This window comes from Saccoglossus kowalevskii, chromosome 12 (genome assembly GCF_978046115.1).
Source record: "Saccoglossus kowalevskii chromosome 12, keSacKowa6.1, whole genome shotgun sequence".
NCBI classification, from domain to species: Eukaryota; Metazoa; Hemichordata; class Enteropneusta; family Harrimaniidae; genus Saccoglossus; species Saccoglossus kowalevskii.
Genome location: NC_140652.1, coordinates 5,796,324 through 5,819,606, shown reverse-complemented (window position 1 = coordinate 5,819,606; position 23,283 = coordinate 5,796,324). Strand labels below are relative to the sequence as shown.

Below are 23,283 nucleotides of genomic sequence, written 5' to 3'. Positions count from 1 at the left end.
GAATTATGTGCAGCAACGGGCAATGGCCTACATAGTTCACGCATTAATATCTAATTAAATTCGCTTAACTCCTGAAAAGCAGGAGATATTTTAGATTAGTTTTATGTTTACCGATGTTCAACATTTTAGAATAAATGATTGCTACCGTTGTCGAATCAATCAAGAGGCTCGAATCCGGAAGGCTTGGTTATTTTAAACTTCGTAAATAGCATTCTTTTCAAGCGGCGACTTCATTCAAGTTTAATGAACGTAAGTGAAATGTATGGAAGAGACACGATACTTGTACCTACGAAAGTTACGACTCTTATTCTTGAAATCTTTCATAAATACATGCACAAAATACAAGCATATACCATTTTTTCAATGACACAAAAATCATACTTATTGTTTGAAATACTAGTAACTGATACCTACACATATAACGGTGGGTGCGAATTTCAAATATTGAAACCCTTGGCCAAAACGTCCGTCCACCGGAACGCCCAAACCCAATTTTCTGTCATTTTAAATATAATTACTAAGTAAAGTAACAAGGAAGGTATACATGTTCGATTTATAGTTATAAATCGATGCCAAAGCAAATTCAGAAAATGCAGATAACAGTATAACAGGAAGTGGACACGATGTCTCGACGTCAGTTATTTTTTTCGCTTTCACACATTTTTATTTAGGCCGCAGTTTGGTTACGTCAGAAGTGTCCAATACGCCGGACCTCAGCGTGTTGTTTCTCGGTGTTTTCTTTTACATTTGTATGTACATAGCACATTTCGACGAAAAGGTAGTCTGCATTATCGGAATAGTGTCTTAAATTGAAGTCTCTGCTTTATGTTTCTACAATGCTGTCTTTGGAATAACGATTGAGAAATTAGTTTTCCTTTAATATATACCAACCATTAGTTTTGTTTCCTCGGCAGGCTAATTGACATCTCTCACAGCCACCCTGGTTGCAATTGTAAAAACAGATTTCACGAAGCTAATTTAGTCAATGCATGGAGGTATCTGTTTATACCTCCATGGTCAATGATAGTTGCGGTTACGCAATCTAGCACTTGATCATGCTGTAGTTAGACCACCCATGGAGGCTCTTTTTACCTCCATGGGCCACCTAACCTTGGGATTTAAATGCAATGGTTGTCGCGCCGCGTCGTGTTTGATATGGACTCATAGCGACGTATACAACACGTTGTTTACTTACAAACAATTCAAACACGCACTGAGCAAAGACCACCGCCCTTTCATCAAAGGCCTCTTCTAAGCTATGATTTATTTATACCGCCCGAATATTTTGATTCGAAACAGCCCCTCCACAAAATCCTCCATTATTTTACAATGTGAAACCACCTTATTATCGATATCCAACAACATTTACTATCTTGAATATTACATTTAAGCCCAAATAATAAACGTCAACAATATTAGTAAATGCTAGAACAATCTCAATTATGAATTCTAAGTAGGAAGACTGAATAGACGTGATGTCACAGCGTCAACCGTAGTGCTTGTCATGATTACAAGATCCTAAAGCGGAAGTGATGCAATCGTAGAACGATTTTTAGCCCTTGAAAGAGAAGCAACGTCATAACAGTTATAAATACGCCTGTCGTTGTGTTGGTTGTTGGCTCACCCGCTTCAAGTTGTCCGAATATAACGCCTCGTTAATTACTACTTAATGCTAAGTAGTGTTGTTTGAAATAACGCTATTTTACAGAGTGGGTTGCGTGAATTGTCGTATGTTTTAAAATTACGTCAATTAGTCGCGTGAATCCGGGCCAGAATCCCAGGGCCGACCTGCCGTTCACAAAAAAACACTCCTGTAGATTCGTGTGCTACAGTAACTCATGAGTAGACATCATCTTCATAAAAAAAGATCATAAAATTTTCCCTGAAAATTATATGGTCATCAAGTATTGCAATACACTACATAGTAATATAGCATTTTGTTTAAAAATTGTAATATAAATGATGATATAGAAACATTCCCTGTAGACACAATCAGGGTAGAACAAACTCCCAGACATCGCATGGAGACAATGGCATTTAATGTGACGTACCATAATCCGTTAATTGTTAAACCACCTATTTTTTAGCTGTATATTATATACTATGATTTATAAAGCAACAATAGGACTATTTGTATTTTAAAATAAAGATTGAAATTGGTGACCTTTTAGATCTACTGTGAAATACTTTATTTTCGCGAATATACCTTTTTTCTATATGTCTCATTCAACTCGTCAGAAATCAGTAAAAAAAATCCACGCAAAACACTCAAAAACACTTTTCAGCAAACAATAATTCCAGCTAAAATAAAGTATTTCACAGTACATCAACGTCCATCGTCGACCCTGTTCTATTGTAATGTGTTGGCAGTAACTTAAAAATTACATTATCTAAACACATGTTTTCTGAGATAATGTCCGCCGGGATCTTGCTCTGCCGGAATCCAGTAAATCTCAAATTCAGGTTAACCTCAAAACACATTTCGTGCTCGTAGTATTAGCGATGGTGCGGGTTAAACCCATACATTATCCATGTAAGGTCCAAGGCCACTTCACAAAATGTCAATAGTCGATAAAGTGTTAATTCCATAGATAAACATACACAATTTACTGAGGGCGCGCAACCATCGCATAAGCCATGATAAGGAGCTATTTTGCTTCACATGAATTGTAAAGTTCAACTGGATTTGAGATCGGCGAGGGCGCAATAACAGAAGTAATATTATTATTAGTCACTACGGATTCGTCTGTAATAAATTATTATATGTCGCTATAATAGCGTATTTATGTAATGTACAGTTACAGTCGCTAGTTAAGCACTTCGCCACAATCGAATCATTGAGTATTAGTTCAAACAATACCATTGTAAAACAAAAAATATATAGTTGACGATAAATTAGTAAATTATAAACGGATTAGTTAGAAATATATTTCTATAGTCTTTAGACCTGGCTACCTAAGCAGGTTTATATGAAAAGTGAATGATGTCTACCATGTCAAGCCAGTAGTGCAGCAGTTCAAGCTGCGTGATTTCCGCTTAATAAGTTGAACGTAAAACAACGACAAACTCAGAGTTGCCCGTCAATTTACCTTGAAAATATACAACGGGCAATGTAGTATATCAGTTCTTTAAGTTCAGCGTAAAACGACAGCAAATTTGTGAATTTCCGCTGTTTACATTGGGCGTATCAAACGCGCAATTTCTAAATTTACGTCGTTTAAGTTTCGACGGTTACGCGAGGGAAATTCGAACGTTTACGCACCCAAATATAAACAACGGATTTACTGCAAAACAAGTTGCTAATCCGGCAAGCGGCTACGACGGAAATTCGAATTTTCATGCAGTGTTACTTTAAACATTTGTCGGTCACGTAACCACATAGCTGCATGGATCATTTGAAGTTAAGCCGAATTGGCGGGTATTTCATGTTTTTGGATGTTTTAAAATCGTTATCGCTGGCACAAAGTACATTCTAGTATTGACCTATGACCTCTACATACTTGGAGCAACACTACGGTAATTTAACAGCAATTCTCGAAATATTTATTCACATTTTCGAACTTTTAACTATGGTACTTGTTATTATGATATCTCAGGTAACAATCCCGCTTGAAACAACCAACTTCGCAATAAATTTTCACAACTTTGTAAGCAGTTTGTTGTCGATACTTCGGTTGGCTGTTGTGATAATTTGTTTATATATGAGGCATTCCTGTTGCATTTACTTAATGTTTTCTAAATTTAACTGCGGGGGTGTCGTTACAATGACTTAGGTTAAATAAACAAACAACTCCGCCAACATTTCCTTCGCTTTTTCCAACATTGCACGCTGTTTTCTAACATTTTACAGTCAGTTTATGTGAACATCTATAGGTTGCTTTCAATTGGCAATTATTAAATGTGTTGACTTTACAGCTGCACGTTTGTATATGCCAACAACTTAGATCATGTATACCGAAGTTTCCATAACTTTGCACAACTTTGCCATCACTTTGAACAACTTTGCCCGGTGTGTTAACGATTTTGTCTTACCGTAATTGTTGAATACCAACTCTCCGACTCCAGAAATATGCGGAAATAGGTCAGTACATGATCACGTGACGACCTTTGAACCCACTTATTTACCACCACCTACATAATTATTGACGACTGTTTGAATGTTCATAAATTGTTAAGTTCAAGTTCGTACTCTGTTTCGGGCTCTATTATCACTAAGAAGAATAAGTAGGTCATGATGAACTTGCTTCATAAAACGTTACTGCTACCTTCATCGTAATGTAATCAAATGACTAAACGTAATGTAATCAGATGACTAAACGTAATGTAATCAAATGACTAAACGTAATGTAGTCAAATGACTAAACGTAATGTAATCAGATGACTAAACGTAATGTAATCAGATGACTAATTGTAATGTAATCAGATGACTAAACGTAATGTAATAAAATGTCTAAACGCAATGTAATCAAATAACTAAACGTAATGTAGTCAAATGACTAAACGTAATGTAATCAGATGACTAAACGTAATGTAATCAAATGACTAAATGTAATGTAATCAAATGACTAAACGTTATGTAATCAGATCACTAAACGTAATGTAATCAAATGACTAAACGTAATGTAATCAAATGACTAAACGTGATGTAATCTAATTTAAAACATATTCCGGGTTGAGTATATTATTATTAAAGTCATTTATATAAATGTATTCAGAAATGTTGTGCATTTGTTCTGAACACATTATACATTCTTTGTTTTGTAGCAGGTAAATGTCAGACGAATTAATGTTAACAGAATCCAGTTCAAGTCTATCAAAACGATTGCCGCTCATAATACCTTCACACAATTTCTGGAACAAGCCTAATAAAGCCCGAAACAGAGTACGAACTTGAACTTAACAATTTATGAACATTCAAACAGTCGTCAATAATTATGTAGGTGGTGGTAAATAAGTAGGTTCAAAGGTCGTCACGTGATCATGTACTGACCTATTTCCGCATATTTCTGGAGTCGGAGAGTTGGTATTCAACAATTACGGTAAGACAAAACATAGTTATATGTAACCAGAACTTGAGTGAAACACTGAAATTGCTGTTAATGTCATCAACGAAAACCTTATAATCTGCCGGAATACGATGGAGCGCTTTTAGAGACAAATTCTAGAAAGTGAAGCCAAGTCTGGAGGTCGATCAGCCTGAGTAAATATTTGCGGTGTTCTCATAAAAACAGTATTATTGTACATCTTATCTTGCTTGTAGGCATATTTTATTGCGAGATAACAAGAACAGATTACTTGATTCGTTTTTATGAAGTGTCTGTGCGTTGCTTGCGTTCAGTGACTTGATTCTACTGATATGTCTGATGTAGACAAGGTAGTTTTCCAATGAGTCACTGGAAAGTCCCAGTACAGGTCCCTTATACAGACGCATATCTCCGTAAAGCAAAGCGAAGTCGTAACTGATTTGAAGATTGCGCCACTTAATTTTAGTAGTCCTAATTGTCAATGTATGTAGACAAATATTTAAATACAAATACATATTTGTATTTGAGTCATATACTGTCATGTAAACAAGGCCGATGCAGGTGAGCATCCATTGATTGGTGTTCGTCGTCGGGATTGGTTATACCGTTCAATGAAGGGGGGGGGGGGCAAGGATTATTTTCGTTCAACGTAATTGCAATATTTTTTGCTCGTACAACGTAAATTGAAAAAATAAATTCCGTAATTCTGTAATCAAAAGCTAGACGTACAACGTAATCAATCAAATATTTTGTTCGTACACTGTAAAAATGTGTCATTTTTTTCGGTACGTACCAAAATTTTCTAGGTTTTCTTTTTTAATTTTCCGTAAATGTAAAATAACTTTTATTTTCTCTGTAAACTGTGAACATTCAATTTTCATTGTAAACTTTAAAAACGTCCTTTTTTCCTTGTAAATTATAAAAAAGCCCTTTTTATTTCTCGTAAAACTGTACCAGGTACCCCTTTGCCCCTCTTCAATTATTGTAAAATACTAAGTATCAATCTTTTACCACGAAACTGCATTACGCAGTGTAAAATAAATTCTGTAACAAATAGATCGGTCATTGACATATACGTGCTGTAGCCAATTCAAGAACATGGTAATTGTTGTTGCCAATTTGCATATGCTTTTGAAACCCTAGCCTCACTCTCATTACTATTAACTAAAAAAGGATAAAAGAATAAATCTGAGTACTTTCATCCTGCAAAGAAAAAAAGAGAAAGTGTTACTATCGTGTGACAACTCGATTAATATCGATAAAAATTGACAAATTGGTGAACAACAGGTCATTCTAATAACTATTTTTTATTTTATTTTTTATAATATTTTCTGAGTGATTTGATTTTGTTTTTCGTCGTCTAGCTGCTTTGGGTCCCCTAGTTTGGTTCTTATTGAAAGTTAAAACACTGATGACTATTTGGCACATGATACGATACGCCATATTGTACATGTGTAAGGGGTATTTCCACGGTGGCCCCCTAGAGCGGTCTGAAATGGTGCTTGTTATTAATATATTGAGGTTTTGAGTTGGTTTGCAGGTAAGAGATATATTTTCTGTTGACATCACAACTTGTGTGGTTGTGGATCTACATTAAATGGCGGCGGTGATCGTCGCGTCGCGTTCGGTTAGAAATGCTCTTTAAAATACAACGTATAATCGAGAATTGTGTTCAGATTCGGTTACAAGAGACGTGTGCCAATGTAGAGACAGTTATGGTTCCGAACTATTACAATTACTGATCATGATGTATATGTGTGAATCGATTCTAACGAAATCGACAAAAATGACCTCATAGCCATGTTGTGGTGTATGTTTGTGCACTTGGCTCTCAATTCGCATCATCATAGCACCAAGACAATATAGACGCGCCCATGGAATGAACGAGACGCTGTGAAAGAGTCACTCATTATAATAACAACAACAACAAGCTTATTCAGGTCAATGGGCTGTACCATTGTCACAAGGGGTAGTATAATTTCATATAGAGGAGGGTAATAAAAACATCAATATATAACTTTGTAAAACCGTTTAAATATAGATTAAATCAGGTTTAAACGTGTTAATATTTATACTGAATTCTGAATAAAGACATTATTTAAGTGATGAAATATTGGACTGGCCTAAGATAGAATTATGTGTGATCTACCATATATTTGTATTGTCTTTAATTGATCAGGACCTGTCTACGGGAGCCCTGCGTCAACAGCATATAGTATCGGTTATGTTTAGAAATGACGGATTGTGAAATAGTGGAATAGAAACTGAACATCGCGGAGTTATTACTTGTTCATTATATGTAATCTTAGTTATAATACTTATAATGTTTTTTGTTATTTTATATATTATTTATTTTTTCTCATGCACATGAAATATTAAATTTATAACACTGCATTGTAATCAGCTCATTTTGTATCATAGCGTTGTTTATCGAAAATACCACTCTCGTAGAGCCCATTATACAAAATGCTGTAACATCAGATTTCACAGTTCGTAATCCATTTCAAATTTAGTTTGTGTGGTATTGATCTTATTTCTTTGTCATGGGCACGGTGTTAATTTAAAGTATAACGCGATATCTCAGAATAACGCGATATCTCAGACCGTTGCTCAGACTGACAAAAAACTAAGTCTTATACTACGGAACTATAGCAAAACTTTAGAATTGCCGATGATTATATGTGCATACTTAATTAGCTTAATTAGTATCTGAATCGAATTCTTGTTTTCACATACTGCTCGTGATCAAGAGACAAAAATAATATTATTAGTTCCAGAACCAGCTCTGAAACTCGTATTTTTTAGTTCGGTTTCCTTCTTTCTTTTTCACTTTCCCACTTTCTTTTTTTCATTCTTTCTTTTTGTTCTTTGAATTTGGAATGTTCTTGGAGTAATCACACATATGTTGTCGTTATTTCTGTGTTCCCGGCCCAGCATCCTTTGCGCGCCTATGTGAATTGACGATTTTTTTTGTTTGCATTTCTTTCGTAATGTTGTGACAATGACTAAAAATTATGGTTCAAAATCAACTTCGTTAGAACCACTCCATACATTGATATGAAAATCGGCCGTAATAATTTTAACTGAAATGTATTTACGTACAATATACGCAAACCGCCATATTTGATTGACCTTGCAATGATCAATTGCCCCTCGATTTTTATTTTTACAAAACAAAACATTATCTTATCACAAAAGGAAACAAAATCTCAAATTTAAACAACACAAACTTAATTTCTCGCACCAAAACTTTAGTTTATAACAATACTTCAAATTATAGAAACACAAATTGAATTTACAAAACTATACTTCAAAATCCCGTAACAATACACTATTAAACTAGAAATTATAATACTTTTTAATAAATTAAGTTTGTCTTGCAAAAAGTAGTTTGTAATTCTTTTATATTTTCTTTTTAATTATAGAACTCGCCTTGCGGAAGCTGAGCAGAATGGATAAGCTGATACCCAGCGATTCTGAAAAGTCAGATTCAAGTATATATTCGATAAGTTACATTTAGTCAAGAAGCGTTGAAACAAATCACGTGACATACAATTAAAACACTAAAATCAACGTCATCTCAAACTAACCATATCACGTTCCGGTTTGTGTTAATTTTAAAAAAAATGTTTGGGGGATTGGTCAAGTTTTAGTAAAAGCAGTAAATAACTAAAGTTTCAACATTTCTAATCAGTTAATTAATTAATATCTACTCACATAGTGAATTTCAACTCCACCTATATTTTGGTCAGACAGTAAATTAGATAATACAATTTCCAAAGTTGTTTTCTCGAAAATTTGACTTTCAATTGACATTACTCCGAGGTTAGGATGATTAGTTTGGTTATTGTACTTCATATAAATGAGTTCATTAGCAACATTAATTTGCAATAAGTATCAATCTTAAGGTATAGATGCAGGTTCGTGGGAGCTAAGAATGATTTGTCTTGACTAGATATTGTTAAAACGTCGGAGCTTTGTCATTGTTGGAACATACTCAAAAAACGATTTTAAATTACAGGGAACAGAGGCACGCGTATGTGATTTAAAGTACCGAAAGTTTGTTCGCGTTGCTCTTTGATTGACAAGTCACTGTTGATGTTATATGCAAACGAGTTGCTGGCCTCAGTAACGGGGCAGCGGTGTGTGACTTCCTGTCCTGGCTCTCTGTTTACTTACCTCAAGCGATTTAGGACGATTTAATTTTCGCACAAAACAGGGCCACAATTTCGTTTGTTTCTTTTTCTCTTGGTGCATAGATTTGAAGCTTTTTGGCATTGTGGGCGAAACTAAAAAATGTTTCCACACATTTTTATTCCAAAGGCATTTTAACACTGAAATAAACATTTTAGTTTTGCTGTAACGATCCCCGTGCTGGTTGAATTGCGATGCAATTGACAAACACTGCTGTTTTTGTCATCTACCTTCCAGTGTCAACATACACAAACGTAAAATGCTTGGTTAATTAAAAATAGAAAAATACCCTGTAAATTACAAAAAAAATCAAGAACGAGATGCTGTTTTTAAACACCGCGGAAAAATCATACACTCTGCGATGCCATCTTTGTTACCTTAATCAGCTAGCATGCACCGGTAGCGATGTCGCAAAGTACGTTGTGTAGATGTGCTCGTCGACCTCTGGTACTAAAGCACTCTATGAATGAGGTATTTCCAGAGGTAAAGGTTCGTTTTCATCGCCCCGTCTCGTCTGTAATTAAAAGAAACCTGCCTCGATTTACAGTAGTTTCCCTTCCAATACTACTTCAGTTCAAATTTGTTACCGGCGTTTGGGTGATTGAATAGTAAACATAGCGAATAGACGTTGTGTAGCAAAATATTTGGGCCCATTTCAACCAGGTCGTCTAACGTCGCACGGTTCATTTCAGCGGGGATCGCGGAAACTGCGTCATACAAAGTATTTTTTAAAGGGGCTCGCTATGTTTACGTAACTGTATGAATATCTCATCTGCTCTACGTAATCCATTGTGCCCCTCCTTCTGTGGAATTAATAACACGACGCCATGATAGTTTTCACGCAAAATTGTGACTTCGCGGACGATTTTTCGTCCTTTTTTCCTCAAATTGTAAATATTTTTATTTTATTGTTTTTACTAGACGACTTAACATCAGCAAATTTCAGTGTTTATTGTATTTTTATGAGCCTCAGTTACACATATGAAGCGAATGATTCGTTTTTATCACTTATTTACAAAATGGCGATTATCTCAGTTTTATTTTTTACTAAAAAATTTGATTTTAAAACTATTTAACTTCTAGACGGTTCATTTGTTTTCAATGGAATTTTCAGGGGTGATTATTCAGGTCTTTCCCAAGTGAGTGGCTTCGTATGCTTCCACTGTTTTCACTGGAACAGAAACAATAGAGCTGCCAATTAGCGGCTCTGTCAATTGTGAACGATTTATAAAATGTTAATGTATCAAAGAGCACTGTGTAAAAACTTTTCAATGGAAACACTAATAGATAAGCCACTTTGTTCCTGGTAAATAGAAGTTTCAAATAAGTGTTTTTAAATCAAAAATCAAAAGTTAAATAGTTTTAAGTGCACTTTAACCTAGAATGCATGATTTTAACTCAAAAAACACACCACTTAATATGGTATTATAGTACATTATTGTGAACCATAGAACTTGAAAGTTTAAATAAAACATTTTCAACTGATATATAACTTGATGGGTAAATTTATATTTTACTCATGTAATTACAGTAATTAGAGCCAATTAAAAACAATGTCTCCCAACCTGCATCTCTACCTTAAATTCGACTTTAGATATATGTTTATGTTTTATTTACTTATGGATACATAATCACTACTTACACATGAACTTGCTTTGATCATTTTTTCTTTATATTCATTGTTATAGACCCCGTTGAACGCAGTGATTCCCCGAAGTATCCAACTCTAAGGCGACGCAGAGTATGTAAGTAGAACTATGATTGTATCAAGAATGACATCACAGTGTGACTGTACATGTGACGAATACATTGTGAAATGTTTATGCAGAAAATACAGTAATTTTACAGAGTAAAATCATATTTATTAAAGTTATTGTTCATACATAAGTTGTTGAACACACTACATAGTTTGTAATTTCATTCAACTTTTTTCAGTCATAATTCAAGGCAAATAAAAGGCAAAAACATAGCATATGCTTACTCAATACAGTGAGCTGTCAAATAGATGTTAGAAGTTCAACTTTACAAGAAAAGGTTCAATTTGATTTCCAGATTATGCGATACACATAAAGATGTTTTTGCAATTAAGATACATTCTAAAGGTACTGGTAATTAATTAGAAGTTTCGTCTTTATCTTGTCTGCTGTCGCATGAGCTACGGAAAATGAACGTTACTGACATTTTGCGTTTACCCGGTTTTCTGGGATGTTAATAGTGGTATTAGCGGACTATTAGCATTGATAATGCAGCTATAAACAGTGTAATTCATAGCGATTATGATAGGTGATTATGATCTCTGATAAAATATGTATTTTAACACTAAAACAAGTAATAGTAAGATTATTACTGTCTAAAACGTTAAAATTATTTTGTATGAATTCCCTAAAAAGCGACGTTCGGATTCAGTGATTAATATTATACAAATGGAAATGAAACAATGCAAGCATGACTCTGTTTTACTGTTTAGGTTCGTTTATACCACATTATTTATTAAATTCAGTTCTCGTTAAAATATACTAGAATCTGTAGCTGATTTTACATGAGCCTTGCACAACTACACGTAAGCTTCATGGAGTGTGTTCAGATCTATGCGAACTGGAATATGTTTTACCTTTGAAAATAAATTAAACTATTTTAGTAGTTTAGCACTGTTTGATTTTTATAACTCGCGACACATGTAAATATATTCTGAACACCGATTTATGGTGTGTTGAAAGAATGGTATAATGAGGTTATGAACGGTACACTTGGATATTCGCTTCCTTGTGTGATATTTTACACTATTCTGCTATTCTTTTATGGCATGGTTTATTTATATGAATATAATCATTTGTTACTTACTATTGACACAGATACACTGCCTGATATAAAAAGACCATGTGTCTATCGCACGCTGTGTGCTCATTTCGTCAAGTCATTAGAACTTCCCGGTAAGTATAATTATTTGTGCTAACGTTTGATAAATATTGAACGTGTTTAACTAAACGTTTGACATTATTTACCGTCACCTCTCACGAATAAACTTATGTTTTAGAATCCGCCTTCAGGTCCGATGACAAGTACAATATGTGTTACTGCGAAATTTGTCATGACCGGCGTGGGGATAGTGATACTTACAAACGTGGATTTCCTGAAAAAACATATACTCTTCCTATTGGATGGGTACGAATTTCATTAGAGTAAGTTATACTGACATGATATATCAATAGGACATGATACATAGTTATTATGTGTAAATATAAAGACATTATCACATAATCTGTCAGTAGAGCAGTATTACGAGCGACACTTCGGGTACCAGCTATTATGAGTAAACGACTGAGTTAATTGAGTTATAATCAGTAGAAATTTGTGATAGCATTATGCTGTTATGCATCTAAATTTATTTTAAAATCGACGTGGTAAACAAGATGCCATCACATCTTTGCGTTTTACCATTATGCGTTCGCATCCCATCATGACGTACACGGTTAAAATCATTAGACTTGTAAAATATTTCGTACACAAAGGTAATTTTCCATTAATGGTAATGATAAACACATGCTAATGACCGCTAAATTAAATCTTTTATGGAAACAATCCTTGAAATTAAGGTGATGTTAAGATGCGAACTACAGTACTATATCACCAATGACACTTGTCTTTACATTTCAGAGTTCCGAGACATAAATTAGATGGTTTGAATGTTGATAGAGTGTATCACGTAGCTTTTCATGGAACCTTGCTCAATAAAGTAGAAGATATTCTCAACAATGGATGCCTTCTTGCAGCCGGTTAGTATTTTGCTTGTACGTACATGATCTTTAACACAGAGGAGACAATAAAATCGCAGAGCAGCATTGTCGTGTCAATGTTTGAACCTTTTATATGCCTTATATATATATCCACTGATATATCTGACTTAATTATAAAGAGAATATCGTAGGTACTGTTCTACATTGTAACCACAGTTTACTACATCACCTACCAGAAAATCCGTGGAAATAATAAATTTCATTTATTACTCGTTAGGCTTAATTACAGATTACAGCCCCAAACGGAACTACTAGAGAATACACCAGGGTTCAAAAGTAACACTCTGGGGTAGCATTCCATAAAAAAAGGCCTGGCCTAAGGGGTCATCCACTGGGCAATCACGCACCAGAGGCCTGCCAGTTCTTTTTTTTGTTCCGCTGGCTAACGGTTGTGTAGTTTGTCACCTGCTGTATTTATCGGACAAAAAAGATACAGATTGCAGTTTTCTGACTGAGCCTATCTAGAAATCTAGTGGTGATTGACAATCAACGTCATTACGGTAAAGGCTTTCCTTATTAGGGGCCCAATTTTTTTTACCTGTTTTTTGTTGAATCGACAGCTCAGTTTAGCCTTAATTCCTATTTTTGGCGCGGTGAATTTTCTCGTTTTTTCACAATCTTCGATTGCATCATGCTTTAATCCTTAAAAAAGACTAAGATCGTGCCGACTTAATTCGACACATTAGATACGTTCATCTTGCCATTTAGTGCTGCCAGTTTGGGACCCAAACATATGTGTTGTCATTTTGTTATGGTCGCAAACGGGACTCGGGATATTGCCTTGACGGAATTTGCGTTCTGTGGCATTTTCGGTCGCGGAATCGATGATTGAGACAAGACCTTCAAAACCGTTTATCTTTGAGTTGATGGGGTTGATAACACCGGTGATGAGACTTTCTCTCAATGTGGAGTTAGTTTCCCCGTTCAATGTTACCGAGGCGGGCAAACACCGTTCTAGCACTTTTGCTGGGGGATCGGCGTTGTCGGTGAACAGCATATTCCCACTGGGGCGCTGAAATCGACACCGAGTACCAAGGCGGAATCGGTACTCCCCTTAGGGACTGAACTGGTTCAATCCACTGAGACTTCATTGGGACAGGCCCTGTTGCCTTCCATCACCGGTACTATTCAAGGTGACCAGCTCTTCCATGTTGAAGAGATGGCTTGGAAGGCATGGATGTTTAATCTGGCCTTAAAAGTCAACTCCCTTCTGCAGTTGTAGGGTAGGACGCAGGAGAAACTGGGGGATGCCACAGGTTGAGAATTGCCTATTCCTCCTCTCATGGTCTAATGTGTCCCATCCCCCCAGTGATCTCTCCTTTAGAGGATCGCGGGACAACTCACATCAGTGGGAAAGGGAGCGTCCACTTCTTTTATAAAAGGAGGTCCTCTCCCTGGAACGGATCGCCTTATGTGTCCTCTTTCGAATTCCCCATACCCCCTTCAAACTGACCAAGCCTCGCGTGCCCCTACTTGTTACTCTGCGAGGGGGTGTCTCCAGTGTTGGTACTCCAGTGCCGAGAGGTATGCATCCCCCATGAGGGTGCAGTTACCACTTCCTCAGCAAGGGGGAGGGGCGAGTGCGAGCTTGCGAACTAGGCAGTGTTTGGCATGATATTTTGTTTTCGTGGGGGCCTTTGGACTTTTTTGTTTTCATCGGCGCTCCCCCTCCCACTGCTGCCATGGAGTCCATGCTTGTTGGCCAACTACCTTGGGGACCTTGTGTGACCAGATTGTGGAGGGGGCTCAGAGGGCGATGGAGGGGTGACTGGTGCCCTTCAGGAGACAAGGATTGGAAGACTGATTCTGGATTGGGTCGGGCTTGTCCCATGCCTCCCAATCTCGATAATCATTCCTTTGTTAAGGCAGGTTACGCGGATTGGGAAAGCCATGTTGCATGGTCATTTGACCGGCACCAGAGCCTGTAAGTGCATCAGGCGCTGCCGGCAGAACTTAAATCCATAAACTTCGTAGAGTGGCCCTCCTTAGTCAGAGCATCAGCTCATCCTTTTAAGTTCTGACCAGCTGATCTTGAGGCAGTTGGAACAGTTTTGCACAGAGAGTCGCTATATGTGACATACTGCAAGTCCATACTGCCCTCTTGGCAAGGAGCGGTTTTGGTTGAGCAAGAGGCAATACTGAGTCAGTGCACCTACCCTACTCTAGCGGGAGATGAGTTTTATCACTTGGGAAGAGGGCCTTGGGTGCATGACTGACTCATTGGTGGCTGGCTAGCTGACGCGGTGGTCGTTATTGGTGGTTGCTTGTATTCATTTGAAGCAATTATTCTTGTTGGCTAGAGCTGTTTGCCCTTTTTCGGCCAACAGTTCAAACCAAAACCGCAGAACAGCTCAGACAATAAGTCCTATGCTTTTTGACCAGCCAGTGAGGATCTAAAGCGCTCATGGTCTCTTTCTAAGAGGCAGAAGAAGACCGGGAGCAAGAAGTGTCAGTAGAAGTCCAAGAATGTGGCCCTGGTAGTAGGACGTTCTGGCATTTCGGAGGGCCAGGGAGCCACAAGTCTCGTTAAAGGCTTCACTGGCTGCCAGGGCATGGATGGTGGTGCGACTCCAGGTTCCACCTCCAGAGTCCTCAAGCTCAGCCCCACTGTCTTCGACCTTCTACATTGAAGTCTGGAGTTCAGTAAGCTTCAGATCCAAATTCCTGTCTGCTCCTCCCCATCCTATCACACCTCAGCAGCACACACCAGCTTGGCACAGAAGAGTTTCTGACCCCTGGACGCTCGCAGTAGAGTCTTGGGGGTATCAAAGCCCTCTCCGGTCTCCTCCTGCTCTGATGCTTCGTCCGAGCGACGAGGTCAAGGCAGAGACAACCTGGCAGGAAGTTGCCAGTCTTCTGAAGAGTTGGGCGGTATGCCTTGTGGAGAACCGCATTTAAAGGGTTTTATTCCCACATCCTCCTCGTTTCCAAGAGTTAGGGGTGGCGTCCTGTCCTAATCCTCAGATGGTTGAACAGGTTTGTGGAGCTCAATCGCTTCTGGATGGGAATGCCCATTTCCATGTCTCTGTTAGTGCACTCGGGCAATTGACAAGAGTCGCGGGAGTTGAACGATGCATTTCAACATCCCCCATTCATCACTCTTGCAGTTGGTATCTTATTGTGCAAGTTTTCGAGTATACCGCCCTCCATTTTGTTTTGTGCACGACACTGTACATATTCACCAGGGTGTGTTTAGACAGGTGACCCAGCTGCTCCACCGGTCGTTGGTTTATCTGAACTCATACCTTGGCGATTGGTTAAGGCACAGCCAAGACAGAGAGGTGTTAGTGGAGCATGTATGATTAGTGCAACCGCTCCTCCACGAGTTGGGTTTTTCTTTTAAATATAATATTATAAAGTCAAACCCATACCATCCCACAACGTAGTTATTCTGGGTATGCAGGTCGAAAGGAAACAAGAGCTTGTGCACCCCTCTCAGGCGTGGTGTGACTGCTTTGTGTAGCTCGATAGCCAACTCCGGTCGATGAGATCGGCTTCTATGTGCGAACTGATGTGCCTTATCGGCTTCAGTCACTTTAGGATTCACTTGTCAGAGAAAGTCTTGGCGGCCCTCCCTTAGTGGAAGGACACCTGGAACTCGGAGAGGGGAGTGAGCCTAGATCTGATGACTCCCTCGCTGACTCTAATTACATATGCGTCGCTCTATCTGATGGACCATCTAGTCAAAATGGTGTGGTCTCTTGGTTGGAGTTGCAGATCATCCTACTGTCTCTGAAATATTTTTTCAGAAGGTCGCAAACCACCACAGAGTTCTGCGTCAGACAGACAACACCTCTGTAGTGTTGTACAGCTAGAGGGGGGGACACGTTTTCCCATGTTGTTGAAGCCAGCGGAGGAGATTCACTTTTCGTTACTGGAACTGAGTGGAGCTATGGCTTACCACCTTCCGAGGATACGCAACAGTGATGCAGATCCCCTAGTTAGTGGCAGATCACTTTTATTCGTCTCTGGGACGGCCCCCGGATAGATCTGCTCGCCAATCACTGGAATGCCAAGCTTACGACGTGCGTGCCACGGCTCCCAGAGACAAACACATTTGCCACGGGCGCCCTTTAGATCTCTGGAAGTACCATGGACGCTTACGCATTTCCACCATCCAACTAGACACTAAGTGTTGGAGAAACTGCGACTTGAGCCACCTGCCTTCTGTTAATGGTGGCGCCCATTTGGCCAGGAAGGTCTGGTTCTATGTTGATGGACCTTCTAGTCAAGTCCCCAGGGGAGTTGCTGGATCTTCTGGATCTGTTGTCCCAACTGGAAAGCACTCTCTCGTTCAGCCAGGCATTGTTCCATCTTCATGTGTGGAGGCTGTTAACAAATTCATGTAAGCTCATAGCTTTTCAACAGAGTTATCCAAGTTCCACACTTTTGGCACAGTCGTATGGCACTAGACGTTATCGTTTGTATGAGCCCAGTTGGAGACTCTACATCGATTTGTGTAAAGGAAAGGGGAATGATTATCTCTGTCCCACTATTAGCGAGGTAGCTGATTACTTTGTATTTTTTGATCAAGGAAATCTATCAAAATTCTTGGATATTTGTCGATATTTGTCGGTTTGTTTGGTCTGCTTGGCTGAAACTGGCCTGGAGTTCAATTATGCACAACTGTTTTAGTCTTTCCACACTGGGACTTGTCGTTGGTTCTAACAGCATTACAACACCCCCTTTGAGCCTATGAATTGGCAGACATGAAGTATGTCATTATGAAAACAGTTTACCAAGGCACTCTCTGGCATTAGATAGATGGCGCCCGTGGCAAATGTGTTTGTCTCAGATATAGGGGCACTAAACTTTAGTGACGGATGTTCCTCCTTCACGAACTCACTATTTATTTGAAGACTTGGATGGGCTTTCTTGCCAAGAATCAATCTCAACCGATTGTCATCCAACGTCTCACTAACTTAATGGGCTTGAAAGACCGTCAGGAATGGATTTTATGTCCTGTCTGAGCATTGAGCTGGTACTTCGATCACACCAATGTGTCTTGGGCAGTGAGAAATGCTTGTTTTTCTGTTATGGGCGGGGCAAGCAAAGCCTCCCTGCCTCGAATATCACCATGTCATAGGGGATCACCGATATGGTCGTGGAAGCGTATAATTTTATGGCTTCTTCAACGACCTGTTTGGAACGTCATCGTTTGGGCACACAAAGTACGCGGAGTAGCCAACTCTTTGGCTTTGATGTCTGGTCCCTTGTTCGAGCACATGCTCCGACCAGGGTTCTGAAGATCTCAGAATGTCTTTATTAACTATTACCTGGGAGACCTCCAAATGCTGGAGGAGGATCTCTACAGGTTGCGACCAGTGGTGACAGGTCAGACAGTTTATGTTGACCAAGCCGACATGCGCAGAAGCGTTAGCATAGTGGTGTCTTCAGCCGAAACCAGTCTCCTTTTGCTTGGTGCTACTGGCTTCGGTCTGTACTATCGAACCTCAAAAATATTCTGTTTTATGCATTAAAATTGTTGGGGCCCTATTATTATTCACACGGCCAGCTTTAATAAGCTTCCCTAGATTTGGGGGTCTACTCTCGGGCACCCGGTCCCTGGAGAGTCACCTGAGTGGTTGTATCCCAGAATAAGACTCCTTGTTAGTGAGTAGTTTTAGATTTCTCTCATTTTGTTGACTTTTTCTGCTTTTTGTGTCGAAAAATGTACATTTCAGCCGCCAGAGCCTCCCCACCTCCGGTGAGCGTGGTACTCTGCCTAATGAGTAATAAATGAAATTTATTATTTCTACAGATTTTCTGGTGGGTGATGTAGTAAACTATAAGAGTTGTACAAACCCGTTTGTTTTCCTAATCATAAATACCAGAAAATCCGGGGAAAACGCGCCCACCTCCCCACATGCTTCCGAGCGGCCGTTGTGGCACATCGGAACATTTGTGGGAATTGAAACTCTGGTGCGTGATCGCCCTGTGGGTGACCCCTTAGGCGAGGCTTTTTTTTTAGAGAATGCTACACTAGAGTGTTTCTTTTGGACCCGGGTATATTCTCAACTAGTTCCGTTTGGGATTGTGATCTGTAATTAAGCCTAACGAGTAATAAATGAATTGTATTATTTCCACGGATTTTCTGGTAGGTATGATTAGGTAAACAAACTGGTTTGTACAACCCTAATAAACTGGTCTAGTAACAAAGGTCATGGTAAATGTTTATTACATTCATTTTGACAAAGAAACCATTTTCAGAATGTCTCAGTATATAATATTATAATATAATAATCTTTATGAATTGCATACGGCTTTTGTTGCCAGACGTCGTGCGTCAGAAGCGCCCGAGCTTGCGGCCTACTAGGGCAGCAAAAGCCGCATCCAGTCCAAGAGGTTTTAAATATATACCATATATAATTTTACAACAGCGTGACCTCAAACACACGACGTAATTTAGAATGACGCGTTTTGTATAGTATGATGAGAGCCAAGCGCGCTGGGTCAGGCGTGGTACGGAAAATTATTACCCTTATGTGAGGTCGCACTTCCCATAGCGTTACGAGGCCAGGCAATACGAGGTATATAATAATCTGCTATCCTGCATACGAAAACTCTGCTCCACTGACAGGAATGTAGAAGACTAAATTAAAACATAGATCAACTGAGTACACGATCCGGCTGGGTACATGATTTCCATATCCATGACAACTTCCCTCAGAAATTTGACACCACAAATTTTCTAGTAATTTATCAAAATGTAAACACAATTAAACAATACTCGGTTTCACACAGAATGTATTCAGACTTGGAATTCATAAAACCAACGTAAGTTTTTACTCATACTTTACCAAAGTGTGTCACTAATGAATTTAATAGTTACATTATTTAAATAATAAAGTTACAGTATTACATTATTAAATAGATAAATAATAATCGCAAAACTACCCCCCCCCCCTATTTTGCACTTAAGCCATTGGGTAAGCAAACTCAGCTAACTAAATGTTTGCAATAAGTAAAATATGACTCGACATCATATTTATTCATAGTTAGTGGTATAGACGTAACATGTCAGATGAAAGACTCTAACAATTTGTTTTCCCATCGGTAAGGTGATGTTGCTCTTGGTGGTATACGATTGGGTGAACGTAAAGGTCATTTCAACGACGAAAGAAAACCAGAAGGTTTCGATACTAAGCAGATATTCGTATCTCCAAGTATAAAATACGCTGGTCATGGTGCATATGCCTCCTCGGTCAAGTAAGTACACACGTATATGCACATCCTTGATAATAGTATATTAGTACTTTATAATTTAGCGAGATACACTAAGTCTGCGGCCGAAATATGCTGTGTTTATAATTGCAAAAAAATAAAAAATAAAAAAAACAATTCATCATATATGTCCAGTTCTGTTACAGCCATAACAAATGCGTGTTCTATCATTTGTATTATTTGGTAAACATGTGTCCCCTAGGACGGTATTTTTAAAAGTGGTTGAGGTATTAAATCTGATATAAATAAGGACATTAGTTTGCGAGGACAAGCACAAATATTAAATCATATTCTTAATTAAATGCAATTATTACTGTCGTTATTTCGGTCATGCGGATTTTAAAATTAATAACTGCTATACAGTAACGTATTTAATAATGATAAGACTTCTACGAATTAGTTTGTTAAACGAGGATATTTTAATCGTGAATAACAATAACACTTTCAAACTCCAGAGAAAACGTATACTAGATTAAATATATGTGTGTAAGCACTAGAATACCTAAAAAATGATGACGACTTTAAATAAACCTATTTTGCATACGCGCATGCGTGCACATTTGAATGCAGAAATATTCGATTATATTTGGCTTTGACATGTAGGAATATAGTAGGGTAGCACTAGGGAGTGAAGGGATTAAAAGGGTTATCTGTGATTTAGGCGTTTCCTACAAGTTATTAAAAATGCTACTATAACAACCTTTTTTATAACTCTTTATTTATAAATACGTTTATAAAGTAATATGCAGCTTTATGGTCTTTACTGTTTATTTATTTTTGTTATTATCAAATTCTTGTTACCGATTTAAACATAAATCGTATAAGACGGTGATAAAATAATGCAAATTGGGCGCTGAAAATCCCAGAAATGATGAATCTCAGCAGAAAAATGCTTTTTAAAATGTTTGGTTCGGTAGGTTTGTTAGAAAGTGTTCCTATCTTAAATATCGGATTTTGATATAATCAGGTATATTGAATGAATCATTCATATTTGTCATTTTCTCCTTCACTAGATGGACAGATAAGCGTACAGGAATCAGTTACAACGCCAAAGTCTGTTTTCAAGTATGGATCAGACCTGATTCGTATGCAGTTGGCCCACAGACACTCGGCAAAGATTCTGTTATCGATGAGCATTTCAGTAATGACGAATTAGAGTGGTTCACGACTGAAAAACCAGCAGTCATTCCATATGGCTTACTGGTGAAACTAGAGTCAACCTCAGATGGTTCAGTAACGGCGTACTCAGAGTTACTGAAGGTACTTGGTGATATTCGGCCAAAACCGGACGAGCCACGCACTGATCGCATTATTGATCGCATTGCTGAACGCTGTACAATTTGTTGACAATTATATTTCATTGGATATTGGTGTGTTTTTTTACCTGCATCAACCATAGTTCCCGTTATGATCTCTCACTATCATATCATTTACATATTTGAATTACAACACGATTATTGCAAACCATATTGTATCGAGATCAATAATTGTTACAACGACATCAGAATATACTAGTAACTAAATGGTTATGTAATTGCATGTTTGACAAACTCATATATTCTTATAGGGTTAGGTTTTGTTCAGTGAAATTACTTCATGCAAGTGTGTGTGACCACCGTCTAACCTTTCTTTCAAATTATCTATACAGAAAAATATTATCAATTTGCCGGTATATATTGAATTCACATTTCTGCAGAAACTCACACGTAAACGAAACTTTGTGAATTCTGAAATGTTTGGACAATGTGGTATTATTAAGAAGAGTGTCTATACTGTTGATTAGGATTATGTGAAAAACATCATCCCGGAGACAAACAAAGTGTAGTGTATGAGATAAAAAATATTCTACACTCTTATTTGCATATTTTGTCTGAATGTATTTTTTGTCATGTTTTCTTACATTATGAATGCGAGTGTTTAAAAATCAGTTAAATCCTTTAGCTACTTTAAAATCACTTGTGTTTTATAATAAAAAGCATTAAGTTATTCATTTAGTTATTTAAAATCTCAAATGATTTGATATATTACAACACAACTGTTTTAATAAAAAACATTGTTACTGTTTTGAGGGAAATTATTTATAATGTGTATAATACATCCAACATTATAAAAACTCTTAAAATGTTAATTAGCTGTATAAACATTTCTGAGAAAAAAGTGTTTTAACTGATAATTTCAAAAATCATAAACAAAAAACTTGTATATCCACCGTTTATGAGTATATTCGTATGATCGGTTTTGCGATCACGTACTTTGTAATGTTTAACTATTCCGCTATTGTACATTCACCGACTGCATCCATTTCATTCAATTCACTTTTCTATCCGTCCTATTATTGGTTTGATCATACTAGTTGGAACAACAGCAAAATTACTGGTTTGTAATAAATCTTACTTGATATTGTGCTAAACATGGAACGTCAAAATGCACCAGCTAACAGTCGTGTGATTACCACATATATATACGATTGGTGGACTTCCATCTCAACGACTCAATGCTATGTTTACACGGCAGCATTTTTATCTGAGCCCTACCACACGAGCCAGCACAAATGGCCGTGTATACGCGTTCGGATCGAGCCAAGTTCGGCTCCAATAAACCCTCGGGTTTGAACTCCGATAGGGTTGGGCCCCGACATTGCTCCAACCATGTATACGCATCAGGGTTTAACTCTCGGGCCAAAATCACGCCCTCGGTCGTCTGAAAAATGGCCTACAAAATTATGCGACAAAAACTTGAAAAGACGACTGAACAGATCCAATGAAAATTGAAGAAACTTGTTAAAGACATCAAGATATAAATCATAGAATGGCTCACTGTACGGCCACGTGATCTTACTAGGTTCAGGTTGACAACTGTTACACATTTCACAAAAGTTATTGTGTGTTCATTGCAAAGCAAATGGCCATTGACCCGAAAAGCAAATACATTTTCCTTTAACAGCATTAAGTGTATGCAATAGTAACAATGAGATACATTTAAGTTCTGTTTTTTATAACAAAATAAACAAAACTAATGTGATTGGAACGGAGTTTGAGGAATGAAGC

General features: G+C 37.8%; 1 protein-coding gene across 1 annotated transcript; it reads left to right on the top strand.

Annotated features, from left to right (window-relative positions):
- The first annotated feature begins 4,987 nt into the window (after window positions 1-4,987).
- On the top strand, window positions 4,988-22,646 carry LOC144363052 (neuralized-like protein 4). Its single transcript, XM_078013987.2, has 8 exons — window positions 4,988-5,039; window positions 8,450-8,518; window positions 10,907-10,963; window positions 12,071-12,148; window positions 12,253-12,397; window positions 12,873-12,991; window positions 20,074-20,221; window positions 21,250-22,646. Exons 2-8 carry the CDS (start codon window positions 8,476-8,478, stop codon window positions 21,581-21,583), a joined length of 924 nt encoding a protein of 307 aa, XP_077870113.2. The 5' UTR covers window positions 4,988-5,039; window positions 8,450-8,475; the 3' UTR covers window positions 21,584-22,646.
- Window positions 22,647-23,283: the final 637 nt, after the last annotated feature.

Excerpts from the sequence above, each read along its gene's own strand:
- LOC144363052 (XM_078013987.2), top strand. The coding sequence starts at position 8,476 with ATGGATAAGCTGATACCCAGCGATTCTGAAAAGTCAGATTCAA. Across the intron at positions 8,519-10,906 it reads TTCTGAAAAGTCAGATTCAA|ACCCCGTTGAACGCAGTGAT; the intron begins GTATATATTCGA and ends TCATTGTTATAG. Across the intron at positions 12,149-12,252 it reads CAAGTCATTAGAACTTCCCG|AATCCGCCTTCAGGTCCGAT; the intron begins GTAAGTATAATT and ends CTTATGTTTTAG.